The following is a 26,318-nucleotide window of genomic DNA, read 5'->3' as shown; positions in this document are numbered from 1 at the left end:
ACTGGCTGGCCCTTGAAACACCGGGCCTAGAGCCACACTCCCAGCAGCTCCTGCCATTGGGGCATGCACCATGTCTGTGTTTCTGGCAAGGCCACAGCAACTGACTGAGTGGCACACCGTCTCCTAAGGGCCTGGACTCAGAGCCGGGTCAGGGTCCAGCAGGTTCCCGCCTGGAGCTCCCTCTCCAACACCTGCCCTGCCCTCCCCGGCCATGCAGTTGTGTGGAAGAGGCTCAGAGAGGGGCAGTCCTGGTCTCTCCCTTCCAAGTGCTCCAGAACAGAAAAGGGGACACAGACATGCCCCACCCACCCTGGAGCCCAGAAGCGGCCACGCAAACAGAGCATGAGCACACAAGGCCCTGGCCCTCCGTGGTTCTCATGTCACCATCTGCAAAGTGTCAGAGCTCTGGAGCTGTCACGCTAAGGCCCTGACGGACTCCTAGATGGTGGCGACACAGGCAGCAGACAGTCTTGGGAAGACAGGGGACCTCAGGCAAGAGCCTCCGTCTCCCCAGGGGGCAGTAACGAGGCCCACCTGCACAGTTGTTGGCAGGCAGAGTGCATTAAGGCAGGCACAGAGGCTGCTCAAGGCCCCAGAGCCCGTGTTCAGCACCTCCTCATCGCACGGACTGGAGTCCTAGCCCACCTGACCTATGGCACCCCCCAGGGTGCACCAGCCAGGAATCATCGCTCACCATCTCCACTCTTCTGTACCGGCTAGAAGCCTGGCACCGCCGAGTCACTCACAGAGACGACACAGAGAACGCTGTGGGCTGTTCTAAGGTTTCAAACGATGGCCATCAGCATCCTGGATTCGACTTCCACTTCCGGCCACCAAAGAATAACAGAGCCTACACTAACCTTCCAGCCTTAACCAGCAAACAAAACAAAACAAAACAAAAAAACCCACAAAAACCAGGCCAAATCTATGAAACCCTAGATAACGGGACTGCAGCAAGCACAGTGCTCCTGGAGAGAAGGGGAACAATGAGATCAGCCCCGAGATTGCCTCAGCTACCGCCCGAGCTGCAGCATGGGGGAGGGGCCCTGATGGAGTCTAGCAGTCTCCCTGAATCAAGGAAGCAGAGTGTGCTCAGAACATGGTCGCCAGAATGTTCTGGATGGAATACTGGAGGAGAGAGCGAGCTGTAGAGAGCGAACACCAGACCCCTATACAGGGTGTCCGCTTACCCTTCAGCTGGTGACTGAGCATCACATGCATGAAGGAGACCACCCAAGCTGGGACCAGACTGCCGGAAAGAGGCAGCTGGAATGGTCACCGGTGTTCACGCAGGACGCAGGAGTCATTTACATTCCCCACGGCTAGAGTGCAGAGCTCTCTAGAACTCAGGGCCTGTGTGAAGAGTCCTCAGGAGGGTTTTAACTGAGTAGTGGGCAAATCAGTCCTAGACCAGAGCCCAACAAACTTGTCTGTAAAGGCCACATGGGAAATACTTCAGGCTTTGCAAGCCAGCATGTGGTCCATGGTCCAGCTCTTACCCTGGGCTAAATCAGCTCTGGTCCCACTAATAAAGCCTAAAACACCAAAGTGAACCTCAAGATGTGAAACTAGTAACAATTTAGGTGAAAAATACACTGGATGGGATGAATACCAAATTAGACACCATAGAAGAAAAGATGAGTGAACTTGAAGACACATCAGTAGAAACGATCCCAAATGACCCATACATAGAAAGGGAATGACAAACCAGGATCGGCTCAGTGCATCAGTGCATGGGGGCGGGGCCCACTGAGAGGGTCTAGGATACACAAAATTGGGAGTCTTAAAAGGTACGAAGGTGTGGAGAAGACAAAAGAATGTTTGAAAAAGTAATGCCTGTAATTTTTCCACATTTGAAGAAAATTATCCATCCACAGTCGGGGAAGCTCAGTGAGTTGCAAGCAGAAGAGACAGGAAGAAAACCTCATTGAGGCACATCAAAATCTCATCATTTACCGCCCAAGTGAGAAAGAGAAAATCTGAAAAGCAGCCAGAGGGAGAAAGATCATTACATAACGAGGGCGGAGATAAGCAGACTTCTCAGAATAATCACAAACCGGGGAATAGGGGAGCAACAAACATCTTTAAGGCACTAAAGGCAAAAACAATTACCCTAGAATTCTCTACCCAGGGAAAATAGCTTCCCAAACCGAAAACAAAATAAGGACTTTTTCAGACCTAATGGTTTAAGGAGGATTAAGGAGACTGAAAGGCCTAGAAGGTTCTCCAGGCACTGCAATGGACTCCTGGGAGCCCCTGGCCCCACCGTGGTGGCGAGGGGCGGTGGTTGGGGGGGGGGAGGCATTCCTCCTCACTTTTGGCACTCTCCAAACCAGTTTGCCCATCCTCTGGGTCCCAAAGACCTGTCCCCAAGGGAACAGCCTGGTGGTCCTGACTCCCAGGGACAGAGTCTGTGTAGGTCATTAACACCTGCTGACCCAAGCCAAGGGCAGGATAACCAGGCCACCTTTCTGGCACTCTCTAAGGTGTCCCTTTTCCAAGGACTAAGCAGAGGCAGCAGTGACCACTCCCACTGTCCAGAGAGGAAATCCCTGTCCCAGAGCCACACGGTCATGGTCAGCTGGTGGCAGAGGCCTCTGGCTTAGAGCTCTTCCCCTGGCAGGGGATCCTGTGTACGTTCTAGCTGACTCCACCCGCCCTGCAGAGCCCACCCTGGCTCCTGAAACAAACTCCTGACCATCAGCTCTGCCCGAAGGTAAATGCCCCAGGACCTTCTGGCTCTGCCACTCCTTCCCGGGGTGGCCCAGGGCACGGCCTCAGCTTCTTTTCTCAGTCGCATGGTGGGGTGCGATGGATAACCCGAGTCTCGCCCCTCTGACAGGCATCAACCTGGCGCCTTCCCCACCCTCTGCACTATTAAAACAGAAGCCTCATTAAGGCCAATTAAAGGAGGCTCGGGCCTCCTGAGCGCCAAACGGCTACAGCAGGATGGGGTCAAGAGGCACATACTGGTCACGCCCAGAGCCCTCTGTCCGGGGGCCCAGCCCAGTCCAGCAGCGTGGGCCCTGCCCTGCGTCTCCAGCCTTCCCCAGATGCACATCGGCCTCCTGACCAAGGCTCAGGAATGCTGCAGGGGAAAGGGGCCCGGCAGAGGGTGGGGGAGGGCTGGGTGGTGACCCGGGCTGTGCCTGTGGATGAGCGGGAGAGCACAGGCCCCGTCCCCTTCCCGCCGGCCCCCAAGGGGCCTCCAAGTCCTGCGAACTTCCAGGCCTGCAGGCGTAACGTCTGGCCAACCAGACCCCCGCGTGGGCATCCGTGAATGGCACCAGCTGAGGATTTTCAAATCGGAAAATCTCAGACTCATTAATTGGAAAGCCTGTAAAACCTCGGGTTTCCCAGGGTCCGGGAGTGACAGATGCTGCGGTGTCACTGAGCTTGCCAACCCCCCAGGACTGGCCTGGAAAGGACTTGCCCAAGGTCTCACTGCAAGCCAGAGAAAACCCGAGGCCCCTGGGCCACCTGTTGCCCACTGGTCTCTACCGTGTGCCGGCAAGCCCCTGCTTGAACTCCTCCAGGACGGGGAGCTCATTACTTTGCAACCCAGACTATTCCCAGAGTGAGGCTGCCAGGAGAGAGGGGAAGACGAAGGAAGAGAGGAGAGAACTCGCACTGACGAAACACCACACTCTCTCCACCACTCTGACGCGGCTGTTGGCATCACCGTGGCAACAAGGAGGCAGGAACAGAGGGCCAGAGGGGCAAAGTGACCATCCTGGGGCAGCACAGCTAAGTGGAACAGAGGCTTGGCCATGGGTCTGTGTTGTGTGGTCTGCAAGTCCCTCCTCCCACCGCCCTGCACTGCATTTAGCCTGGGAGGACACCTGGAGAGCCCTCGGAAGCCACAAAGGAGGCAGGCCAGAGCCTGGCAGGACAGAGGGCAGAGTCCTGGAGCGGAGGTGAGACCCTGCCCTGCACTCCGCGTCCTCAGATCGCTCAGGAGCTCGTGGGCGCTCACCACTGTTACTGTTGCAAGACAAGTGTCCAATCCCCGTTTTGTAGATGAAGAAACTGAGGCCCAAGGCTACGCAGCAAAGGGGGTGGCAGCGCCGCACAGGAGAACCAGGGGACTGTGAGAGGACCGGCCCCTTTCTGCTGGCCTGGGGGAAGATCCCTTGGCCTCAGGATGAGTTTGGCGAACCTGGGAGACCAGGAGTGCCATGCAGGCCCGCCAGACCAGAGAACCTCAGGTGAAGGCCAGCAGGCTCTGCCCCCACTCTCAGTGCCCTAACCTCAGTATCCTCATCTGGGACATGAATACGACAACAGGGTCACGGGAGGGAGGGCCGTGACAGCAGCGGGGAGGCTGCCTGTCCCAGCACCAGCTGCAAGAGGCAGGCAGCATGCGCCCGGCCCCGAGCTGCGGGCCCTCCTTCCTGGCAGAGCTGCTCCTGGCTCTTCTGAAGTCTCAATTAGGATGCAAACGCTGTTGGGTAGGAAGCCTTGGAGAGGATGGAGCTGACACCTGGGATTATGTTATCAGATGGCTCCCCACCTGGCAGGCGAGGGCCCTGGGCCTGGGCTGGGAACTGCGGGAGCAGGCACGAGCCCCTCCCCGGGCTCTGCGGCGTGAGCCTGGCCCCTGGGTTCCAGCAAGCTGCTCCCCTGGGTTCCAGCAAGCGCCGCATACGCCCTGGAAAAAGCTCAACGGGCCTTCCCGCGGCCTCTAGGGGACAGCCTCGGTGCCAGCGAGCTCAGGGGAAACGAGAGCCCTCCCTCCTGCTCCTGGGGGACCCGCAGGGGTCTCAGCTTCAGGTGGCCTGTTCTCCCCAGTCCCGATGTGCTCATACTTCTACCGGCCCCCTCGGGGGAGCCAGGTGGCTAGGAGCCTGATGGGGACAAGGAGCCTGATGGGGACAAGGAGCCTCATGAAAGGGCTTTTACTGTCCTGAGTCAAGCTGGGGGCAGCAGCAAGGCGCCAATGCTCCCACTGGGGGCAGGGCCCAGAGAAGACACCAAGATGCCACTCCCGTCGGGGGACAAGGGGCTCGGAGCCCTTAGACCAAGATTCTGGGCCCGGCTCCTCCAAGGCGCCTGCTCTCTCTGGGCTCCACCAAGCCTCGTGTCCCTCATCCACCCCAAGGAGGCAACACCTCCTCGGTGCAGGTAAAGTGCCCGCTCAGCACCTGGCATACAGCTGGCATTTAACGAGCGCCTCATTAAGCTGCTTTTATTCTCTGGAAGCTGAGCCGTGAGCCAGGACGTCAGCGTGTGAAGGCAGGGGCTGACCGAAAACACTGTGGGGTTACCTGCTTCCAGTCTCCTCCTGCCTGAGGCAAGACACTGGACCTCTCTGGCTCTCTCTGTTCCCAAGCCTGGGCCTGGCAGGCCCGAGAAGTGGGTTCTAGTCCAGCCGTGCTCACTCACTCGCCCTCGTGCTCCCTCGGTGTCCTCGCCTGTCCACGATTCACCCCCAGCTCTGGGACCTTCCCTGGACTGTCTGGGGTTGGTGCAGGGGTCCCGCTAGGGGCCTTTCCCCAAGGTTGTGGATGGGGGGTGGGGGGCACTCCCTCCCCAGCCCCCTCCGGGACCCAGCCCAGCCTCACCCCTCTCTCTCCTGGAGGCGGCAGGGGAGCGAGGCTGGGGCTTATCCCTCCTAGGCATGATACTACAGGCCCGGCCTCTGGTATGCAGCTGCAATCCTGAAGGAGGTTTTTCCCCAGGTAAATCATGGGTCTTGGGGGGTGTGGGGGGTTCCATCTCAGAGCCCTGTGGGGCTGGAAGACGGGTCCCAGAGCACAAGCTCCCTACCCAGCACCATACAGCCAGTACGGTTAAACCCAGAACCCACTGGTCTCCTCCCCCAGAAGAGTCCAGAATCGCAGGGCAACAGGGTGTCAGAGCTGAAGGGACCCTTACCAATCGTCAATGCCTGTACCCATTTTACAGATGAGATGACTGGGGCTCTTAAAACAGCTGGGGCTTGTCCTAGGTCCCCCAGCGGTGGAGGCAGAGCTGGGACCCTGGGCTCCCAGTGCTGGGGCCCACTAGTTTCGTTCTCATGTTTTGGCAAAGGGAGGAATTCAGCAGCCTTGATGGGAACACAGCCGCTCCCTGGCGGCCACGCTGGGGCGGGCTGAGTGTGTGCTGCGTCACTTCCCGGCCCCAGGGTCTGCCTGCCGTGCTGACAGGCCAGGGGTAGGAGGTGGCGGCGGGCTGGGCTGCCCTGAGTCAGCACCAGCAGCCCCAGCCCAGGTGCCCAGTTGGCAGGGGGTCAGTGTTCGCGTCAGGCAATCGAACAGCGGGCTCCCTATCCCAGGCCTGGGGAGGGGGGAGTGTTCTCCCCGCACTACTGCTGGTGGGGCGCAGAAGAGGATGCAGGGCGAAGGGAAAGATGTGATTCACAGGGAGAGATAAAGCAGGAAGAGCTCCCGGTGCCAGCGGGCGGGCAGGCCAGGAAAGCACCTTGTCAGCATGGGCCGTCAGCATCCGTCAGCAGCACGGCCCGGTGCTGGAGCCTGGGAAGCAGCAGGCGCAGGGCAGATGGGAGGCTTGATGGCAGCGTGGCTGGGCTGCCCCTCCCTGCCCTGCCTGTCACTGTGTTCTGTCCAGGCCAGGATGGGCAGGGGACCCATCTTGGAGTCTAAGGGTGACAACAGGTCTGGTCCCCACCCCTCCACCCAACAACTTGCTAGGTGACATCAGCAGAGATGAACCAGTTGGGCCTCAGTTTCTACATCTGGAAAATGGGCAGATCCCACTATCTGAAATTACCAAGTGCCTCGCGCTCAAAAACCAGTAGCTGTTGTCATTACTGCTGACCCATGCGCACACACTATGCTGGCCTCGGGTCCCTGGATGGATGTGACAAGCAAGTACAAAGGATGGGAAGCAGGGGCATGGCTCACCATGGTGCCGTGGGGTTCAAACAAGTCCCTGCTCTCTCTGTGCTCTCAAATGGAAGACCCTAGACCCTCCTGCTGGGTCTGGGAGGCTCCCTGCCATCCACGGGGGCAGGCTCAGAAGTAAGCTGCCTTTCTCAGAGGGGTCAGGGAGCCGCGCTGACTGGGGTACCACACAGACCAGGGTTCCAACCCGAGATGGACCTCTCCCCAGCCATGTCACCTTGGACAGGCAACGCCAACAACCTGGTGGGGCTTTTGTGGGGAGCAAATGAAGTTACAAGAGGCCCAAGGGACTGCATGGAATGGCTGGGTCTCAGACCGGGCTGCGGACATGTGGGGGGGATGCCTCGTGCCCAGCCTGGCCCCGGGTGCCCCATCGCTGGGCCAGGCCATCAGTCTTCCTGTCTGGGGCAGATTAGACGTGCTGGACTTTCCCATGCCAAGCAGGGATCTGGTGTCGGTCTCCTTCCTACTCCTGGTGGGGAGGAGAGGGAACCCTGACACAGCAGGTCAAGCCCCGCCCCGGGCCTCAGTTTCCCCATTTTTAAAAAAGGGGTCAAGGGACCCCAACAGACCCTCCCAGAGGACTAGGCTGCACAACCTCATCAGACACGACGTCAGCCGCACCTGCCTACCCCCTGGCAGGTGTGGGGTAGGATACCTGCCCAAGAGCCACGAAGGCCCCTTCCTCCTCCCACTTTCCCTCCTCTTCCTGAAACTCTTCCTCACTCCGGTCACCCGATTCCATCTCCTCAACAGCCAAAGACGCAGCCCCAGGCTCCCCTCCACTTTATACATCAGAAACCTGAACCCCAAAGCTGCCTGGGAACAGGATGCGGGCCAGGCTCCGAGACACAGGCTCTCCGACTCTGCCAGGGTCAGAGTGCCTGTCCACGGGGGACAGGCACTCCACCTTTCTAGAAACCTAACCCATGGTCACCTTGTCAGCTCCTGACCCACTTCTGGTTTCTCTGCCTATGAGTCTCCCCAGGCTCTGTCAGCCAGGATGCTCGCCGAGGCCAGCGTTCTGGGCTTGAGCGATCCGCTGCCCCACTCGGGGCCTGGCGAAGGGTTAGAGTCTGCTAGAAACACCTGCACCAGCACAGATATTGCTAACCACTCACCACCCTCTACTGAGCTCAGGCCTGGCCTCAGGTCGGCTGAGAATGACTATCCAAATCAGGGATACCGCCCCTCGCAGCTGGGATCAAGAAGAAGCAACGCTGGAGGTCCCTTCACCATCTCAGCCTGGGAAGATTCTGCCCTCACAAAGCTCACAAAGAGGCTCAGAGAGGGCGAGCAAGTCACTCTCGGTTGCCCAGCACAGCCGGGAAATAGACTCATTTGAACTGGGACCTCCACGCCAGCCTCAAAGGGACCCAGGCTCGTGTTTGGTCTCCGTGCCTCCTGCACCACTCCAGACTCTGTCCATCACCCAAGAAAAGCCACACCAGTGTCTCATGGTGTGTGTGGGAGCGTCCTGCTTCCCAGGTGTGAATCAGAGCCATCTCGAGGGACAGTAAGTAAGAGAAAACCCCGAGATTCCTCCCCACCCCACCCCATCACAACACTTTCTTCTGGGGAAGCTGCTTGCCGGCTTGGGGGCAAATCAGAACACGCGCCCCCCCCCCCCAGCAATGCACAAAGGCCCCTTGAGATGGGGCACCCATGTCACCTGCCACAGGACCCAGGTACCGTAATCCTGCGCAAAGACACTGAGGAGCCCCAGGAGGCCAGGGGAAGAGGCAGCCTGGGAGAAGCAAAGAGACCACAGGGGATGGTGTCATGGTCTCTGTACTGGTGCTGTGAGTTCACGCACACCAAAATGGCAGAGATGCTGGGGGCTGGCTCAGGCGCACGGGGCCAGCTTCCTCTCAGGGGACCCCCACCCAGTAGCTGGCTCACCTTCTGGGCCTGACTGATCATCTTCCGCACTACCTCTTTGATGTGGGCCTGCCCATCGATGGGGGGCTGCATGTAGACGCTGGCCCTGGTCACACCACGGTAGGCAATGGTGTCGGGCCAGCCCAGGTCCAGCTGCGGGATGGATCGGTCAGACTTCTGGGGCCAGTACTCCAGGGAGGGCAGTGGCTGGGCCTCGGTGGGATCTCCACCTGCCCTGCTGGCCTCCTCGCTGTCACCAACGCCATCATCCTCAGGTCCCTGGGGCCTGCCCGCAACCCTCGGGTCCTCAGAGCCTGGGTCATACACCTCAATGGTCTCCAGGATGCGCTTGAGCTCCAGCTCCGACAGGAAGTCCCGAATGTTCTCCCGCTTTAGCACCTCGTAGAAAGCCTCCCTGCCACGGGCCACCAGGGCCTCCAGGGCCAGCCGCTGCTCCTCGCTGTAGAAGAACTCGGGCTTGGACTCACTGGAACGCCAGTTGACGTGGCTGTCGTCCAGACACTGCACCTGGGAGAAGGCCATGTTGCCACTGCCCGGACGACGCTTGTGCCGGGTGGGCGGGCGACAGAGAACTCCGCAAGATCAGGCTCGTGAATTCCGGCGCGCTCTGGAGCTCCACCAGTGCCTCAGCGACTCTGCCCATAGGGAGCCTGCGGGAGAGCCCAAGTGAACGCAGAGGTCAGGTCAGGGTGCAGGCGGGACCGGGGAGGGGCGACTGGGCGACAGGGCGGGGGTGGGGCGGCAGTGGGCGAGACGGCGGGGCGGGACCCACGCCTGGGTGCGGTGTGCCTCTATCAGTAGGGGCCGGGGGACCCACATCCCGGAGGAACTGTGGAGCTGCCTAAAGTCCTAGGCAACTTCTGGGAGGAACCAGGGCAGGCAGGGAACTTCCCAGAAGTTTCCAAGAGTGGGAGGCAGGGCACAACCCGGGTGGCCTCTGGCCCAGCTCGGCGGCGCCCTGCCTTCCGACGGCTTCCGGGAAGGGCACGGGGTCTTAAAATCTGCGGACCCGCAACCCGAGAGGGCTGCCCGGAGGAGGCTCGAGGAAGCGCCGCTGCCGGGCCCAGGATCCGGGGCGGCGGGCCAGGACTCGCTTACCGGGCGGGCGCGGGCCAGAGCCGGCAAGGAGAGGCGCGCAGGCGGAGCGGAGCACACCGGCGGCGGCGGGCTGGTGACTAATGCAGCCCCGCCCACCCCGCCGCCGCCACCTGCGGTCACGTGCAGCCCTAGGGGCGGGGCCGGAAGCTGATTCAGACACACCCACCCCACCAACCCCCAAGGGATACAGGCGTGGGGTGGCTGCGCGCCGCGCCTCCTCCTCGGCTCCCCACGCCGGGTGCCGGAATTCTGGAAAGCCCAGGGACCAAAGTCCAACAACGACTGGAACATTGGTGCCCAGAGAGGGACAGTATTCTTACTGAGAACACACAGGAACTCAACAGTCTTTGCGCTCCTCCCCCTGACTCCCAGGGTTGGTAACCTTGGTCCAACCCTATCAGTGTCCAGTTTCCCAGGTGGGACGGGAAGTCTGTGCAGATACCCAGCTGCCCAGTTGTGGAAGTAGAGTTAAGGTACTGGACTGGGAGACCCCATGGCAAGGATAGGGCACCGTCTTACCCAGACTCAGGAAGGAGCCTTTACGGAACCTGGTGTGCATAGAGCAGGTAGATACCCAGTTCTTAGTCCGTCGCCCTGCTCCTTACTGGGAGGGGTTGCCCCCCGGGACTGGTCCCACATGATGAGCAGTGCCCACCTGAACCCTGGGATGGGGAGGGCCAGAGAGGGCTGCTGAGGGCTGGAGTCAGACCCAACTCTTGCGCATATACCCTGTGTTCCCCACCCCACTCAGCCACAGAGGAGAAGCAGCAGTCCCCAGGGGCAAGCACTGCCTTGGGAACCCTGAAGGCTGATTTATATAGCCTCACTGCCACCTGAGACCCAGAACAAGAGTCTCTGGGCTTCAGCTTCTCCTTTGGCCCTTATGACTAACCCTGGGGCTCATGAAGGGAGTCCTGGCTCTCTGGGCTGAAAAGGAAGCCCTCCAACCTTGCAGTTACCTGTCCATATTTACAGATGCACAGGAAGTTGCTAGAAATAAAAGAACAACACCACACCAACAGAGAGGTCACAGGCAGCCTTCTCTCAGTGGCATCGTCTTGTAGAACTCCAGTACAGTAACACAATAGCCAGAAAATTGACATTGGTGCAATCCAGAACCTGTTCGGATTTCACCAGTTTACAAGCGTTCCTGGGTGTGTGTGTGTGCACGCAATCTTACCTCGTGTGTAGATTTGTGTGGTCGCCACCACTGCCATTAGGATGCAGAACTGTTCCACCGTCACCAAAACCTCCCTCTCTACCACCATACCCACATTTCCATCCCTGACCCCTGTCAACCCCGAAATCTGTTCTCCATCTCTGCAATGTTGTTATTTCAGGAACGCTATATAAATGGAAAGTGTAGCATAGAACCTTTAGAGATTAGCTTTTTCTCCCACTCAGCATAATTCTCTGGCAAGTCGTTCAGATTGACGTGCATGTCTGTAGCTTAACGATCTGTATCCTTTCTGTTGCTGGCTAGTATTCATGGCATGGGTGGACCAGAGTTTGTTCAACCGTCTTTCCTGCTGAAGGACAATGGGTTGTTTCCAGTTTGGGGGCTATTATGAACATAGCTGCTACGAACCTTCATATGCATGTTTACATATTCATTCATACACATGTTGTATTATGTATATTTTACATTCCTACCAATTACATACGAGTGATCCAGTTTCTTCACATCCTTGCCAACATTTTATGTTGTCACAATTTTTTTATCTTAGCCACGCTGATACGTGTGTAATAATCTCTTCCTATGGTGTTAATTTCTATTTTCCTAATGACTAATGACATAGAACATATTTTCATGCGCTTATTTGCCAGCTGTTGGTCCTCTTCAGTGAAATGCCTGTTCATGTGTTTTGCCCATTTTCTAAGTGGATTGTTTGGTGTTTCCCGTTGAGTTTGAGAGCTTTTTTCTCCTTTTTTTTTTTTTTTTAAAGAGAGAATGAGAGTGAGTAACAGTGTGAGCAGCGGTGGGGAGGGGAAGAGGGAGAGAAACAGAATCTCAAAGCAGGCTTCATGCCCAGTACAGAGCCTGACATGGGGCTCTATCCCGCAACCCCAGCCAAGATCCAGACCCAAGCCAAAACCCAGAGTCGAACGCTTAACCAACTGAGCCACCCAGGCCTGGGCTCCCTGCTCTTATATATTCTAAATACAAGGTCTTTGTCAGGTCTGTGACCTGCACAGTATTTTCTGCTGGTCTGTACCTTTTTTAAAAAATATAAAATACAGGGGCACCTGGGTGGCTCAGTTGGTTAAGCAACTGCCTTCAGCTCAGGTCATGATCCCAGGTTCCTGGGATCAAGCCCCGCATCAGGCTCCCTGCTTGGCATGAAGCCTGCTTCTCCCTCTCCCACTCCCCTGCTTATGTTCCCTCTCTCGCTGTGTCTCTCTCTGTAAAATGAATAAATAAAATCTTAAAATATATAGATATATAAAATACAATATTATTAATTATAATCACTATGCTGTACATTAGATCTCCAGGATTTATTCATCTTATAATTGGAAGTTTGTACCCTTTGACTAAGATCATTTCTTTTCCTCCATCCCACAGCCCCATCATTCTACTCTCTTTTTCTGACTTCAACTTTCTTGGATTCTATTTATAAGTGAGATCATGTAGTATTTGTCTTTCTCTCACTGACTTACTTCATCTAGTATAATGCCCATAATGGTCCACCAATGTTGTCACAAATGGTAGGATTTTCTTCTTTCTCAGGGCTGAATAATATTTGTGTGTGTGTGTGTGTGTGTGTATACGTCATATCTTTATCCACTCATCTGTTGATGGACCCTTGAGGTTATTTCCATGTCTCAGCTATTGTGACGAATGCGTCAATGAACATGGAGTACAGACATTTCTTCAAAGTAGTGATTTCATTTCCTTAAGATATATACTCAGATGTGGCATTGCTGGATCAAATGGTAGTTCTATTTTTAGTTCTTTGAGAAAACTCTGTACTGTTTTTCATAGTAGCTGCACTGATCTAGGTTCTTACCAGTAGCACACCTACATGCACAAAAGGAATTCCCTTTTCTCTACATCCTGGCCAATACATGTGATCTCTTTCTCTCTCTATCTCTCTCTCTCTCTTTTTTTTTTTTTATGATAGCCATTCTAACATGTGTGGGGCGATATTTCATTGTGGTTTTGGTTTGCATAGCCCTGATGACTAGTGATTTTGAGCACATTTTTCATGTACCCATTGGCCATTTGTATGTTTCCTTTGGAAAAAATGTCTATTCAGATCTTCTGCCCACTTTTTAATTGGATTTTGTTTTGAGGTTCTTTTTTTTGGGGGGTTGCTATTGAGTTGTATGAGTTCTTTATATATTTTGACTATTAATCTCTTATCAGTTTTTTGGCTTGCAAATATTTCTTCCCAATCTGTAGGTTGCCTTCTCGTTTTGTTGATGATTTCCTTTGCGGTGCAGAAGCTTTTTAATCTGTTGTAGCCCCGCCCCCTTTTTTTTCTTTTGGTGTCAAATTAAAAAAAAAATCATTGCCAAGATCAATGTCAAGGAGCTACCACCCCTCCCATGTTTTTTTCTAGGAGTTTTACATTCAAATCCCTAGTCCATTTTGTGTTGGTTTTTAAGAATGGTTTGAGATGGTAGCCCAGTTTCATTCTTTTGCATGTAGCTGTCCTGTTTCCCAACACCATTTATTGAAGAGACCATCTTTTACCCATTGTATATTCTTAAATCCTTTGTCCTAAATTAATTGACAATATATAGTTGTGGGGTTATTTCTGTGGTCTCTATTGTGTTCTATTGATCTATGTGTCTGTTTTTGTGCCAGTACTATATGGTTTTGATTACTATAGCTTTGTAATATAGTTTAAAATCAGGGGGGTGTGATGTCTCCAGTTTTTCTCTTCTTTCTTAAGAGTGCTTTGGCTATTTGGGTTGTTTTGTGGTTCTATACAAATTTTTAGGATATTTTTTCTATTTGTGTCAAAAATGCTATTGGAATTTTGATAGGGACTGCATTGAATCTGCAGATGACTTTCAGTGGTATGGACATTTAACAACATGAATTTTTCTAATCCATGAACATGGTATATCTTTCTTTTTATTTGTGTCATCTTCAACTTCTTTAATTAGTGTCTTATAATTTTCATTGTACTGGTCTTTCACCTCCTTGGTTAAATTTATTCCTAGGTATTTTATTATTTTTGATGCCATCACAAATGGTATTGTTTTCTTAATTATTCTTCCTGATGGTTCATTCTTAGTCTATAGAAACACAACTGATCTTTGTATAGTGAACCTGTATCCTGCAACTTTACTGATTTTGTCCTGTAGCTTTTCTTTTCATCCTTTTCACAGGTGTCTCACACTGAACTTTTAATTTTGTTGAGGTTTACTTAATCCATTTTTTTCTCTTATGCATAGTGCTTTTGCTGTCAAGTCTTTGAACTCTTTGCCTAGCCCTAGGTCCTGAAGATTTTCTTTAATTCCCCACCCAAATGTTTGATAGTTTTTACATCTCACATTTAAATCTGTGATCTATTGTGAATTAATTTTGTGTCAGGTGGAACATTTAGGTTGAGGTTGAGTTTTGGTCCCTGGATGTCCCCCAGAAGGATTTTATGGGGGAAGAACAGCCTCAGAGAACTTAAATAATCACCCAAGATCACACAGTATGGTGTTGGGATAGTGGGACTTAAACCCAGGTCTGTGTGTTTTTCTCCTACTCCTTACTACAACATCTACATCTGGACTTTCTCCCTGGGATGGGCTGGGGCTGGTTAGGGAGTGGGGAGCAACTTGATTAGCCCTCAAGATCTTATGTCCAGTGGCCGCCTTGGGAAAGGGTCATTCAGTCTATCAACAGACACTGGCAGAGGCTGTCACAGGTCACAGAGTTAATGATGCCCCGAGGATATTGCCTAAAGCCTGCACAAACATCCACAGGTTGAGAGTCTGAACGCCTATGATTTCCCTGAGTGTATGGAGGGAAGGGTATTCCCGAGAGAGGGAACAGCAAACAGAGGTGTGGCTAAAACTGGCTAAGTGGGTAGGGGGCCATGAATGGCACATTTAGAGGCTTGTGATACTTCTTGCAGGGGATGGAGAGCCAAAGAAGTGTGTGAGCAGGAAGGAGGGTAAGCAGACGGGTGGTTTTAGAAAGTCCCTCTGCTGTGTGCAAGAAGGCTGGGTTAGAGGGGGCAAGACGATACAGTAAGGAGGTGATGCAATTCACCTGGTCCCCAAGCCCAGTGGCTGGACTTGGTATTGGCCACAGGGAGGGAGGACATCAGGGAGGAAGAGAGGGCCAGCACCCAGGCTTCTGGTACGGCCCTGGCTGGACAGAGGTGCCAATGCAAAATTCGAGCCCAGCTGGGGAGCCCCCAGGCCCACAGAAGCTTGATCCTTGCCCAGCTCAGAAGCATACCCGCCCCCCCTCCAGGCCTTCACTGTCCTGAGGCTGCTCACTGCTGAAGGTGGCACATTCAGGGGACTTTAATGGCGACACCTCTGCTGCTGTCATAAAGGAGAGGTTGTTCTTTCTTGCTGTTCAGCACAAACTCAGGCAAGCGAGCCAGCAGTGCCCAGAGGCAGAGGCCCATGCCCAGAGCCTAGAATGGGCTGAAAAAACTGGGCCAGAATCTCCTGACTCGGGCTTTCTGAGCCATTATGTGGCTGTGACTCCTCACCCGTCTCTCCCAGGAGGGCTGGGTCTGGGCATCAGAGCCGGCCAGTCCAGGCCCAGAACCTGTCAGGAGTGGCCCGTCACCTGCCCTCTGTATGCTGGACCCCAGTGCCCACCCCACCCCCCACCCCAAAGTCCCACCATGGGGCCTGGGGCTTGACCTGGGTCCCACTGTGTGTCCCAGGCAAGTTATGCCCTTTTGGTCCCAAGGGTTCTAGCCCACTGCTGGGCTGCCGCTGGATCAAGCAGTGCCTGGACCTTTTCATGACTCTTTTCTGGCATCCTTTCTCCTCCTCCTCCTCCTGCTCTCCTCCAGTGCCTGCCTCCTTCTCTACCACCATTCACTTCATTACTCACTCATTCATTCACAAATGTTCCCAGCCCTGAACTGAGTGATACCTGGGACCTGGAGATGATTCAAACCCAGTGTCCGCCCTGGGGAAGCTCCCAGTCTGGTGGGGGGAGGTGAAATCCACAAAGAGACTATCATGATTCAATCCTCCACCATAGGAGCCTTTGAGAGGAAGCTGCTTTGCCTGCTTGGGGGGCGGGGAGGTGCAGAGGGAGTCAGAGAAAGCCTCAGAGGACCAGCCCTTTGCAATGGGCCAGGGAGCAGGAGGTAAACAAGGGTAGGACGGAGTCCTGGGAGGAGGGGACCTCGTCTGCAAAGGCCTGGAGGCGGCCAAATGCTGGGTGTGTATGAGAAAACAGCAGCCAGTTGAGGTGGCTGACGCACGCACGCTGGGTGGGAGGACCTGGGACCAGTTGACAAGGACCTGAAAGGCCGTGGAAAGGGGCTCTGCGAATTTGGGGGAGGGGGGCTTCTGAGAAGGAAGTAGTGTGAGCAGAGGTGTAATTTTGCAAGGATGGGGAGCTTGGAAGGAGGCGGGGAGGGGCTGGTTCCCAGGAGCAGGGCAGGAGCCAAGTGAAGCAGACAGGGATGTGGCAGGAGAAGCCAAGGGGCTGGGGTCTAGGGGGCTGGGTAATGGGAGGGGAGGAGAAAGGACAGTGAGCCATTACCAGGCAAATGACTGGCAGCAGACGCCGCAGGTGCCTGGATGCAAGAGGTGTGCCAGGTCCTTGAGGATGGGGGGTGCTTCCCCAGCCTTGCTAGCCTGGAGGAAGGGGATCTGAGACTGCCATGGGTTGGACATCCATGGAAGGAATTTTCAGTAGAGTCATTTGGAGGGGACCGTGGTGAACTTGGGAGTGCCTGGTCTTCGGCGGGAATGCCACTGCCCGCTGCCTGATGGAAATATAAGCCCCCACACTGGCTTCCCTTCCCCCTGGAGCGCTGGTCCAGCTGTGTCTCTTTCTGATCTTCCCCTGCTGTCCCCCTCCTCTCTTTTGCTCCGCATCTGTGGGCCCCCTGCTGAAAATCCCGAGGGACAGGGGCCACAGGGAGATGAGGAGTATTTGGTGGGAGGAGCACGTGAACGGGGGCTGCCCACCCTTCCCACACCATGCTGGGGAGGCCAGCTGCTGTGGGCAAGCTCTGGGAGTGGGGCCCCCGCTTCCTGCCCCCCAACAGGGCTCTGCGGGAGGGGGCTTGCTAGGGAGTCCTGGATGTAGGGCTCAGTCCAGGCACTCACCCACAGATGAGCGGTGTGTGCCCCTCCTGCCTTTGGGGAGATGGCCACGGTGAGACCGTCCCCTTCTTACCAGCTCGCCACTCATGCCCACCGAGAATAGGAAGAAACAAATCAGCAGGCCCCAGTGGTCCCGAGCAAAGAGATGAGGAAAAATGCTGAGGGGCGGGGGGTCAGGGGATGGACCCAAGAGTCACTTCTGAGCCGGTCCCCCCTGGAAGGCCTGGGCAGAGGGGCTTGTGGGGAAGACCTCAGGGGACAGGGAGGCCCGTGTGGCTGGAGGAAGGTGCAGGGGGTGGGGGGCAAGGAAGGGGACAAGTCTGGAGGAGCCCAGCCTCTGTCTCGACGACGGGAGGGTCTTGCGGACAGCAGAACTATTGGAGAATTCTGACCAGGGTGTGATTGGGCTCCCCTGTGTTTTTCGGGTCCTGTAGGAGCTGCTGGAGATGGCTTTGGGGGGGCGGTGTTAGGGGGACAGGCCTCAGCCTAAATCTCTGAGCCCAGGGGTTGGGGAAGGTGCCCCTCTAGACTGCCTTTGCTCCTCCAGGGAGGAGGGATGGGGGCCGGAGGGGGGGTGAGGGAGACCAGCACCCCAGATGGCTTCTAACAGCAGACTGCTCACATGGGCAATGCCACACCACAGGTGAGCCCCCTGGCCTGGTCTGGGACAGGGAGACGACGTTATGATGGAGGGCACCGGGCAGGAAAAAAGAGTCAAGGGTTTAGGGGCCAGAACGGCTCTGAGGCCAACCCCCTCCTCATGACCCAAACTGGGAAATGGACCCAGGACCACGTAGCTCCTGGTCAGAGATGGTGACAGCACAGGGCCCCGCCGGGCTGGGGTCTTGCTGGCCCCAGGTGCTCGCGGCTGTGGGAAGGGCGGGATGGGCCCGCTGGGATATACTGGGCATCCCTCTGATGCAGATGACGTGGGCTGCGTGGTGCCGTCCGAGTGCCTGCGGGCCTGTGGGGCCGAGATCGGCTGCTCCAACATCGCCTACCCCAAGCTGGTCATGGAGCTGATGCCCATAGGTGAGACTCTGGGAGGGGTCAGGGCAGGGTGTGGGGTGGAAGTGGGGGATGGGGGGGAGACCGGCAAGGCTAAGGGACCGGGTGGGTGGAAGGGGCACTGTGGAGGCCATTCTGGATCCAATGTGACATCCAAGTGGGATGTCACTCATCAGGGAGGAGAGGAATGTAATAATGCGGGAAAATACTCCCTTGGGCCCCCGCCATGGGCCGCACAGGATCCTAAGACTTTTCATGGGAATACCTTCCATCGCCTCGAGAACCCTAAGGGCTGCTATCATCATCCCCATGTTGGAGACGGGGAACTGAGACCAGAGAGGTTGCCGGGGCCTGCCCAAGGTCACGCGGCCAATGAGCCCCAGAGCTGGGTTCTCAGCCCAGATAATCTGCCTCCAGGGCTTGTCCTCTTCCCCCCTGCTGTCCTATCCCCTGAGTGAGGTCAACCTGCTTCCCACCGCCAGCTGTGAGGTAGTCAGCTCCATTTTACAGATAGGGAAACTGAGGCACAGAGTGGGGAAAGCGACTCCTCCATGATGACAGAGTGGCTGAGACACGAACCCCAGTCTGTCTGGCCCCAAACCCACTGCCGACTCTGCTAGGATCAGGAGCTCGGGCTCCCATAAGCCCCACACCTTTGCCTCCACCTATAAGTAGAACTAGGGGGCGGGTTTTGGACTTTCCCACATTCCTTGTCCAGCAGAGTGAAAAGAGGAGATAGCCTTCTGAGACCTGGTTTCCCCTCCAGATTCCCAGACCCTGAGTCTCCTTCCCTCCCTGTGGCTTCCCCTCCAGGAGCTTCGTGGCCCTGCCCTGCTTTCCCTCCCTCCTGGGACGTGGAGGCCCAGGGGATGTGAGTTCACAGAGCTGGGATCGAATCACAGCTCACTGGCTGAGATATTTGGGGCGTGTCACTTCTGCTTGAAGCTTCATTGTCCTCATTTGTAAATGTGAGATAATGACGCCTACCCACCCCTCAGCGTGTTGTTGCTGGGATTAAACGTAATAACGCCAGGACACCGCCTGGCACAAGGCTTGGCCTCGCTGTGGGTTCCCACCTCTGGGCCTCACCTTCCTTTTCTGTTCTGGGGGTGGGGGGAGTTCGCTAAGCCCCCAAGTGCTGACATGCAGCCGTTGCTGGGCCATAACCTCTCTCTAGGCCTTGAGCTCCCTGTCTGAAATGTGGGTGGAGAATAAACCCCAAGTTAATCCACCTCCCTGAGCAAGAGAAACAGGATGGAGAAACGTTTTGGGGGAAAACCATGATCTAACTCACTTTTCTTTGGCCCCAGCCCAATCAGCACAATAAGTGAACAGAGAGGGCCACGGGAGGCCTGGAAGTCACACAGCCGGTCAGACACAGAACCAAGGCCAGGCAAAAATAGCACCAGGGCGGCTGAGCCCTCAGGGGAGGGGACCCTCAGTCAGGTTTAAACTAGGGCAGGGGGTAGAGGACAGACAGAGAGAATCTGCATGGATGGAGGGGAGGTGCTTAGACCCTTGAAGAAAAAGCACAAGAGGCCTTGGAGATACAATCAGACTGAGGCTCAGAGAGGGGAGCTGACCAGCCTGATGCCACACAGCACTCAGTTGGAAATTGAGCCTCCTTCTGTCTCTCAGGGCTCCCGACCCTCATCCCCTCTCAAGCCCACGACTCCCAGAAGGCTTTGCAAAGCAGACCCTCCTCCACCCCGATGGGGACCCCTCCTTCATTTTCAGCCAATCCCTGTGTGGGTTTTTCTCTCTCTCCTGGGGAACCAACCGCATCACCTTTTCCAACAAGAAAGGGGACCCCCTCTGCCTGCTGGGGCCTGCCACACACAGGCCACCTCGCCCTGCCCGGGGTTGTGACCTCTCAGCATAGGGTCCCGCCCCAGGCCTTCCTGTCCCCACCCCACCTTTGCCTCTGGCCACTGTGAGTCCCTGGGCACCTCTCCTCCCGCTAGGAGCTTCCACTTCCTCGTCTGTCAACGGGTTAATAATACTTCCATCAAGTAAAGGCCTGGGTGTGAAAGTGCTTTGTCACCTGCAAAGCTCCGCAGAGACGGGGAGCTCCGAGTGCACCCAGGATAGCAGAAGCCATCCCAGTTGTGACAATAGGGCCTGCAAGCCACAGGCTCCAGCCACAAATCCAGAAGTACCCCCTCTCCGCCGCCCCCCCCACCTCTCCACCCCTGCCCCGCACCTCCCCACCCCTGCCCCGCAATTGCTCTTGGCCTCAGGCCTCTCGTGTCTGGCCCTTTCTCCCGTGAACACCTCCAGCCTCCTTCCTCCTGGGCCTCTGCTCTTGAGGACCTGTGAATGCTCGCTGCTGACCATGGGGCCTCAGACAGGAGGACGCAGGCAGGAGGGGCTCCCGGGCAGGGTCACAGCAGCCCCGTCCCTGCCCCCAGGTCTGCGGGGGCTGATGATCGCAGTGATGATGGCCGCGCTCATGTCGTCGCTGACATCCATCTTCAACAGTAGCAGCACACTCTTCACCATGGACATCTGGAGGCGGCTGAGGCCCCGCGCCGGCGAGCGGGAACTGCTGCTGGTGGGCCGGTATGGTGGTTGGGGTGGGAGTGGGGGGGGGGTGCCAGGCCCCGGGGACAGGCTGGGACATGGGCTTCCCCAGCCACGTGAGGGATGGCCCAGGAGGCCCTCCCAGAGGGGGTCTTTGAGGGGTGAGTTGGGGTTGGCAGGTTGGAGAAAAGTCCATCCCCCTCCCACGTGGCTCTGGTCACCCCTTCCTGGTCACAGCCCTCATCTTTGATGTATCTCTTTCTTTAAGCTTCATCTGAGGGCATCTCTGCTGGGGAGAGGCCCCCTTCCCCAGCCATCCCAGAGATCTGTCTTCCCCCAATCTGAGCCCTTAGCCCTCCTGAGAGAGGGGGCCCAGAGCCTGTTCTCAGGGGGGCCCCACTCAGGCCACAGCTGTCCCTGGCCCTCCTGAGCTTCTGCCGTTTCCTCCTAGTCCTGCTTGTCCCCTCCTTATCACCTCAGTGACTCACCCCACGATCTTTCTAGACTGCGCACGTAGCCCTCCCTGATAGCCCCCGACCAAGGAATGGGCCCCTCTCCCCTCTAAGGCTCCCACAGGGGATCATCATCAGAATCCTCCCACAGCACACATGTCTCCCTGATGCCTCCCTTCACACCCCCCGCTCCCACAAGGACGGGCTGGGGCTGTGTCGGCAGAGTACCAGGGAGTCCTTTGGGGTGAACTCCGCAGTGGGTGACGGGAGGTTGGCATCTCAGTGTGCGCATGTGCGTGTCTGCTTGGGTCCTCTCCTAGGTCCCACTCACCCATCTCCCTCCAGGCCCATGCAGCCCCCCTCTCCGCAGGTCAAGGGGCCCAGCCTCCCGTGCCTAGCTCGACCAACAGGGCAGCCTTGGGCTCCCGGCCCTAGGCGCCCATCCTCAGGGCGGGGTCTCTCCCGGAGCTCCAGGCACTGGTCCCAGGGATGCAAAACAGCCGAGCCTCTTCCAGAAGGGCCCTGTCGGGACACGCCACTCAGCAGGCGAGTGTGAGCTCATCTGCGGGCTCACTGCCTCCTCCAAAACAAGGAGCCTCTCCCTCTTGCCTGGCGGGAGGCTTCTGTGTCAGCGGGTCCTGGCCCCTTGACCTCTTCTCCCCGCTGTGTGGTTCCCCCGCCCCTCCTCCGTGGCTGTGTGGCCCTGGAAGCACGCCCTTGTCGGACAGACTCCTCCACAGTCCTTCCAGGCTCACATCCTGGGACCTGACACCTGAGAGTCCCCTACCTCCCGGCCTCCTCGGAAGCAGGCTTCTCTCCTGCTCCCACCTGAGACCAAAGTCCTAAACTGGACTCCCCTCTACTCCCAGCCACAGGGCCCTTGATCCTCCTTCCCACCTCTCTGACCAAGTCAAGCCCCACCCAACCCAGACCCTGCCAGCCTGGCTGTGAGCACGCAGCTGTGTGATGTGGGGCAGCTTTCTCACCCTCTCTGGGTCCCTGATCTCTCAGCTGCCAGTTTGGTGCAGTTGGAAAGGATCCAAGGCTAGGTGCCAGCCCAGGGTTCAGCTCTAATGTGTCTCCCTCTCAAAAAACTGGGACATCTCTCACCCAACACCTCCAGCCTCCTCTTGTCTACAACAACACTATTTAAGCTGTGTTTCCTGGATTGTGTGGGGTCCTGTGTCTCTGGAGTCTTGATCCAAGGGGATATGGGACTTACAGAGAAAGGGGCCGCAGAGCATGTCCAGAGGCCTGGGGAGGAGGTCAGCACGGGGCAGGGACAGGCAGGGGCATGCCAATGACCCTGACAGGCTCATTAGGTTGGGGTGAGGCTAGAGGAGCTGTCGCAGGCCTGGGGGAGGTGACAGTCCCACATCTGGGGCCCTGATCTTTGCCAGGCCCTTCTGCCTGGCCCTTCTGCTCCTTTATATCCCTCCCTTGCTACCCTCTTCTGTCTACCTTCTGTCTATTATTCGGTCCACAAATAGTGCCTGATGCCTGCCTGGTGTCCTGCATTGAGCTGAACAATATAGGGGGCCCAGGAGATCTCAAAGCCCCCACCTGGAGCCCTTGAGTGGCTCGCTTGCAACCACAGCTGCAGCCCAGGGATGGTGGTCTGATGGCAATGTGCGTGCATGGGAAGGGATGGGTTGGAAGGCTTCCTGAAGGAGGAGGGCCTTGAGCTGAGTCTTGGAGGAAGAGGGGGTCAGCCAGGGGAGGAGTTGGAGAATGGTATTCTAGGCAGAAGGAACAGCCTCTGGGCTTGGGGTCCCTCTGGAAGTGGGAAGCCCTAGAGGGCAGCGGGAAGGCAAGGGCCCCAGTCTGGGCCTCTCTGGAGAGACCAGGCCCTGCACAGAGATGCTGAGTCCAGTGTTGGACGCAGGAGCCCGCGTGGGGAGGGCGGGGTGGGCCTGGTGTTAATGGAGCCCGCCTAGGCCTTTGAAGAGGGCAGTGCCCGCCCGCCTGCCAGGCTAAGGGTTAATTAAGCCTTAATCAAGGAGACACCTCCTCCCCTCCCGCCCTCGCCCTCAGGCTTGGAAGGGAAGAAAGGGAGGCGGGAGGGTAAGCAGACAGGAAGGACCCACCCCAGCAGCACACTGGGCCTCTCTCGCCCTTGCTTCCTATCCAGGGTCCAGGGGGCCTTGCCCATCTCCCATCTTGGGGTGAGCGGTGTCCAGGTGAGCCAGGACACAGGGGTGAAGGGTACTCAGCTGAGGAGGAACAGATGGGACACCTCACTCCAGCTCTGTCTCCTTAGCTGGAGGAGGTCTGGGGCACCTGAATGGCTCAGTCATTAGGCATCTGCGTTTGGCTCAGGTCATAGTCCCAGGGTCCTGGGATCGAGCCCCTCATGGGGCTCCCCGCTTGGCGGGAAGCCTGATTCTCCCTCTCCCTCTGCTTGTTCTCTGTCAAATAAATAAATAAAATCTTAAAAAAAAAAAGAAAAGAAAAAAGACTATAGGAGGTCCTTCTCTGCCTAGAAGCCCTCCTGGGTTAATGCTTCCTCTGGGTCCCCCTCAGCCCTGTCCTTACCACAGGGTAACGGGCTCATCTGCTTTCTTTGCTCCACTCTCAGTGCTGGGAAGGGACCAGGGCCCACTTGTCACTGAGTCCGGGCTTCTGGCCCAGTGCTCTGCACTCGGGGCCGGGGAGGGGGGCTCCCAATGGGTGGCCGTTGACTGTGGGTAGCGTGTCGCTGTGGCGGAGGGCTCCCACCTAGAGGGGAGGCCAGCAAGAGCCAGAAAGAGTCCCCACAGGGTAGGGAGGCAAAGGAGCTCCTCTGGTCAGAGGTCTCAGGCTTCAGGGCAGAGGAGTCCACATCCCAACCAAACCCAGACCCAGACACCTGGCCCCAGCCCTTGCCCTCTTAGGACAGAGGTCACCCTGCAATGGGCACAGGTCAGCAGGCCCGGGCTACTGGCATGATGAGGCGTGTGCCCCCCACAGGCCCCACTCCTGCCAGATCCCACCAGTGTTAGAGAAACTGCCAAGGGGAGAGTTTCGCTGGTATATGGGGGCTGCAGGTCATTCTTGAAACTGACAAATGTTTACTGAGCACCTACTGTGTGCGAGGGGCTGGTGCGTCCAGCCCAGAAGGGGAGATAGACGGTAAGCAAGTGGGACGAGAGCTTGAGGACAAAGGGGAGAGCCTGGTGGGGACCTGGGGGGCCCTCCCCAGGGACAAGAAGGAGCAGAGAGGCTGCATTGGGGGCTGTACCTGCGGGCGGCAGGAAGACACAGAGGGTTTGGGTAAGGGTGGGGCTGGCCACCTCCCCAGAGGAGCCAGGCGGCGGCGGTGTGTGTGGTGGTGGCTGGAGCAGGGGTGGCAGGGGGCAGCTGGAGAGGAAGTCTTAGTGATCCCGGGAGATGGGGGAGAATTGAGGAAGGGGCTTGAGGGTCGAGCGCACACGCTGCTTGCCCACAGGTTGGTCATCGTGGTGCTCATCGGCGTGAGTGTGGCCTGGATCCCCGTCCTGCAAGACTCCAACAGTGGGCAGCTGTTCATCTACATGCAGTCGGTGACCAGCTCCCTGGCCCCCCCGGTGACCGCTGTCTTTGTTCTGGGCATCTTCTGGCCACGCGCCAATGAGCAGGTAGGTGGGGAATGGGGAGAGCTAGAGCTGCAGATGGGACGTTGGGGGACAGGCTCCGTTCTCTTCCCGTGGACAAGCTGTGCTTGCTTCCTGTCTCCCCCAACACCTCTCCCCCTGGCCTCCCCGTCACCATGCACCTGCCCTGCCTCCTCTTTCCCAGGGGGCCTTCTGGGGCCTCATGGTGGGGCTGGCAGTGGGCGCCACAAGGCTGGTCCTGGAATTCCTGCACCCTGCGCCCCCCTGCGGAGACCCGGACACGCGGCCGGCCATCCTTGGCAGTATCCACTACCTGCACTTTGCCGTCGCACTCTTTTTGCTCAGTGGAGTCGTGGTGGTGGCCGGGAGCCTGCTGACGCCACCCCCCCATGGGGCTCAGGTGAGCCTAACCCCAGCCCCTGACCGTGACCCCTGACCTTTAACAAACTTTGACTCCGGTTCCCCTTCTGACCCCTGACCCTCTGCGACTCTGGAATTTTCTAGCTCTTGACCCCTGTCCCTTTTAGAACTCAGCTGCTCACTTTCCATCCCTGACCCCTGCCCCTGTCTGGGCCCAGCCCTGTCCTGCCACACCCCCATCCCGATTATTCTCTCCAGATTGAGAACCTTACCTGGTGGACCCTGGCTCGGGATGTACTCATGGGAGCCAAAGCAGGTGCGTGTGTGACCCTAGGCTCTGACCCTGACCCCCAACCCAAAGAGTCCAGGAGGTGGGGGGCACTGGGTGTGGCCCTGGGGCCTTCATCTGTCTCTCTCCTCCACGCCCCTCCTCCAGGCGATGGCCGGATACCCCAGAAGCACGCCTTCTGGGCCCGTGTATGTGGCTTCAATGCCATCCTGCTCATCTGTGTCAATATCTTCTTCTACGCCTACTTTGCCTGACACTCGCCCTGGGGGCAGGAAGCCCAAGCCCTTGGAGTCCTCAGGTCCCCCTCGCTTTCACTAACGAGGACACTGAGGCCCAGAGAGGTGTGGACTCCCCTCACGACTCCATGGCCGGTCAGCATGCAGGGACTGGCTGAGCCAGCAAAGCAGGAGCCCCGGAAAAGTAGGGGCTCAACGAACAGAAAGAACGTGATATTTCAAGAATCGCGCAAAGTAGTCCTCCTAATGGCAACGAAAATTAGATCTGTGTTGAATAGCCTGATACTCGTTTTACTGTTTTTATTTTGAAAACACAGGCCCGGATCAGGAGCAGCTCCGGACTTGATCGACTTGGTTGCTGGCCAGCCCAGGGCAGAGGACAAGCCTATGGCCCCCTCCCTGGGCTCTTGCCCCCATCCCCCCTGCTCCCTGCTGCCATGAGATCTACTTCTCCCTCCCTCCCCTCTCACTGCCCCTTCCACCACCAGCCTGGCATCCAAAGCGCTTTCTGAGTCCCAAAGGTGCCGAGACCCCAGGCAGGTGGCCCTCGCTCCTGCTGCTGGTTGCACGTTCTGTGCCTTTCCTCAAGCCAGGGAACCACTCCAGATGTGAGAACTCCCAGTCCAGCCTCGGCTCCTCAAGCCAGGGAACCACTCCAGATGTGAGAACTCCCAGTCCAGCCTCGGCCCTGACTTCCCACCTGTGGTTTCCCACCTGTGGCCTGTGGTTTCCCTAAGTTCCAGGGCCCCAGT

The 26,318-nt window shown here is 57.1% G+C and overlaps 2 protein-coding genes across 3 annotated transcripts in view; one reads left to right on the top strand and one right to left on the bottom strand.

Annotated features, from left to right (window-relative positions):
- Positions 1 to 9,930, bottom strand: part of FAM83G (family with sequence similarity 83 member G) — a 29,177-nt gene extending 19,247 nt beyond the window's left edge. The window contains exons 1-2 of the mRNA XM_032841314.1: positions 9,867 to 9,930; positions 8,769 to 9,418 (exon numbers count right to left, since the gene is read on the bottom strand). Of these exons, the coding sequence (XP_032697205.1) occupies positions 8,769 to 9,290 (522 nt within the window). The 5' untranslated portion in view covers positions 9,291 to 9,418; positions 9,867 to 9,930. The remainder of the gene's footprint in view (positions 1 to 8,768; positions 9,419 to 9,866) is intronic.
- The window catches only part of SLC5A10 (solute carrier family 5 member 10), a 58,990-nt gene extending 33,141 nt beyond the window's left edge, over positions 1 to 25,849 (top strand). For both annotated transcript variants that reach the window (XM_032841316.1, XM_032841315.1), the window contains 6 exons: positions 18,051 to 18,158; positions 20,546 to 20,696; positions 24,537 to 24,705; positions 24,866 to 25,081; positions 25,300 to 25,357; positions 25,478 to 25,849. In XM_032841316.1, the coding sequence (XP_032697207.1) occupies positions 18,051 to 18,158; positions 20,546 to 20,696; positions 24,537 to 24,705; positions 24,866 to 25,081; positions 25,300 to 25,357; positions 25,478 to 25,584 (809 nt within the window). In that variant the 3' untranslated portion in view covers positions 25,585 to 25,849. The remainder of the gene's footprint in view (positions 1 to 18,050; positions 18,159 to 20,545; positions 20,697 to 24,536; positions 24,706 to 24,865; positions 25,082 to 25,299; positions 25,358 to 25,477) is intronic.
- The last annotated feature ends 469 nt before the right edge of the window (positions 25,850 to 26,318 follow it).

Source organism: Lontra canadensis, unplaced genomic scaffold (assembly GCF_010015895.1).
Source record: "Lontra canadensis isolate GAN:19392208 unplaced genomic scaffold, GSC_riverotter_1.0 scaffold122, whole genome shotgun sequence".
NCBI classification, from domain to species: domain Eukaryota; kingdom Metazoa; phylum Chordata; class Mammalia; order Carnivora; family Mustelidae; genus Lontra; species Lontra canadensis.
Note: the sequence above shows the minus strand (reverse complement) of the source record. Positions and strands in the feature narration are given on the sequence as shown.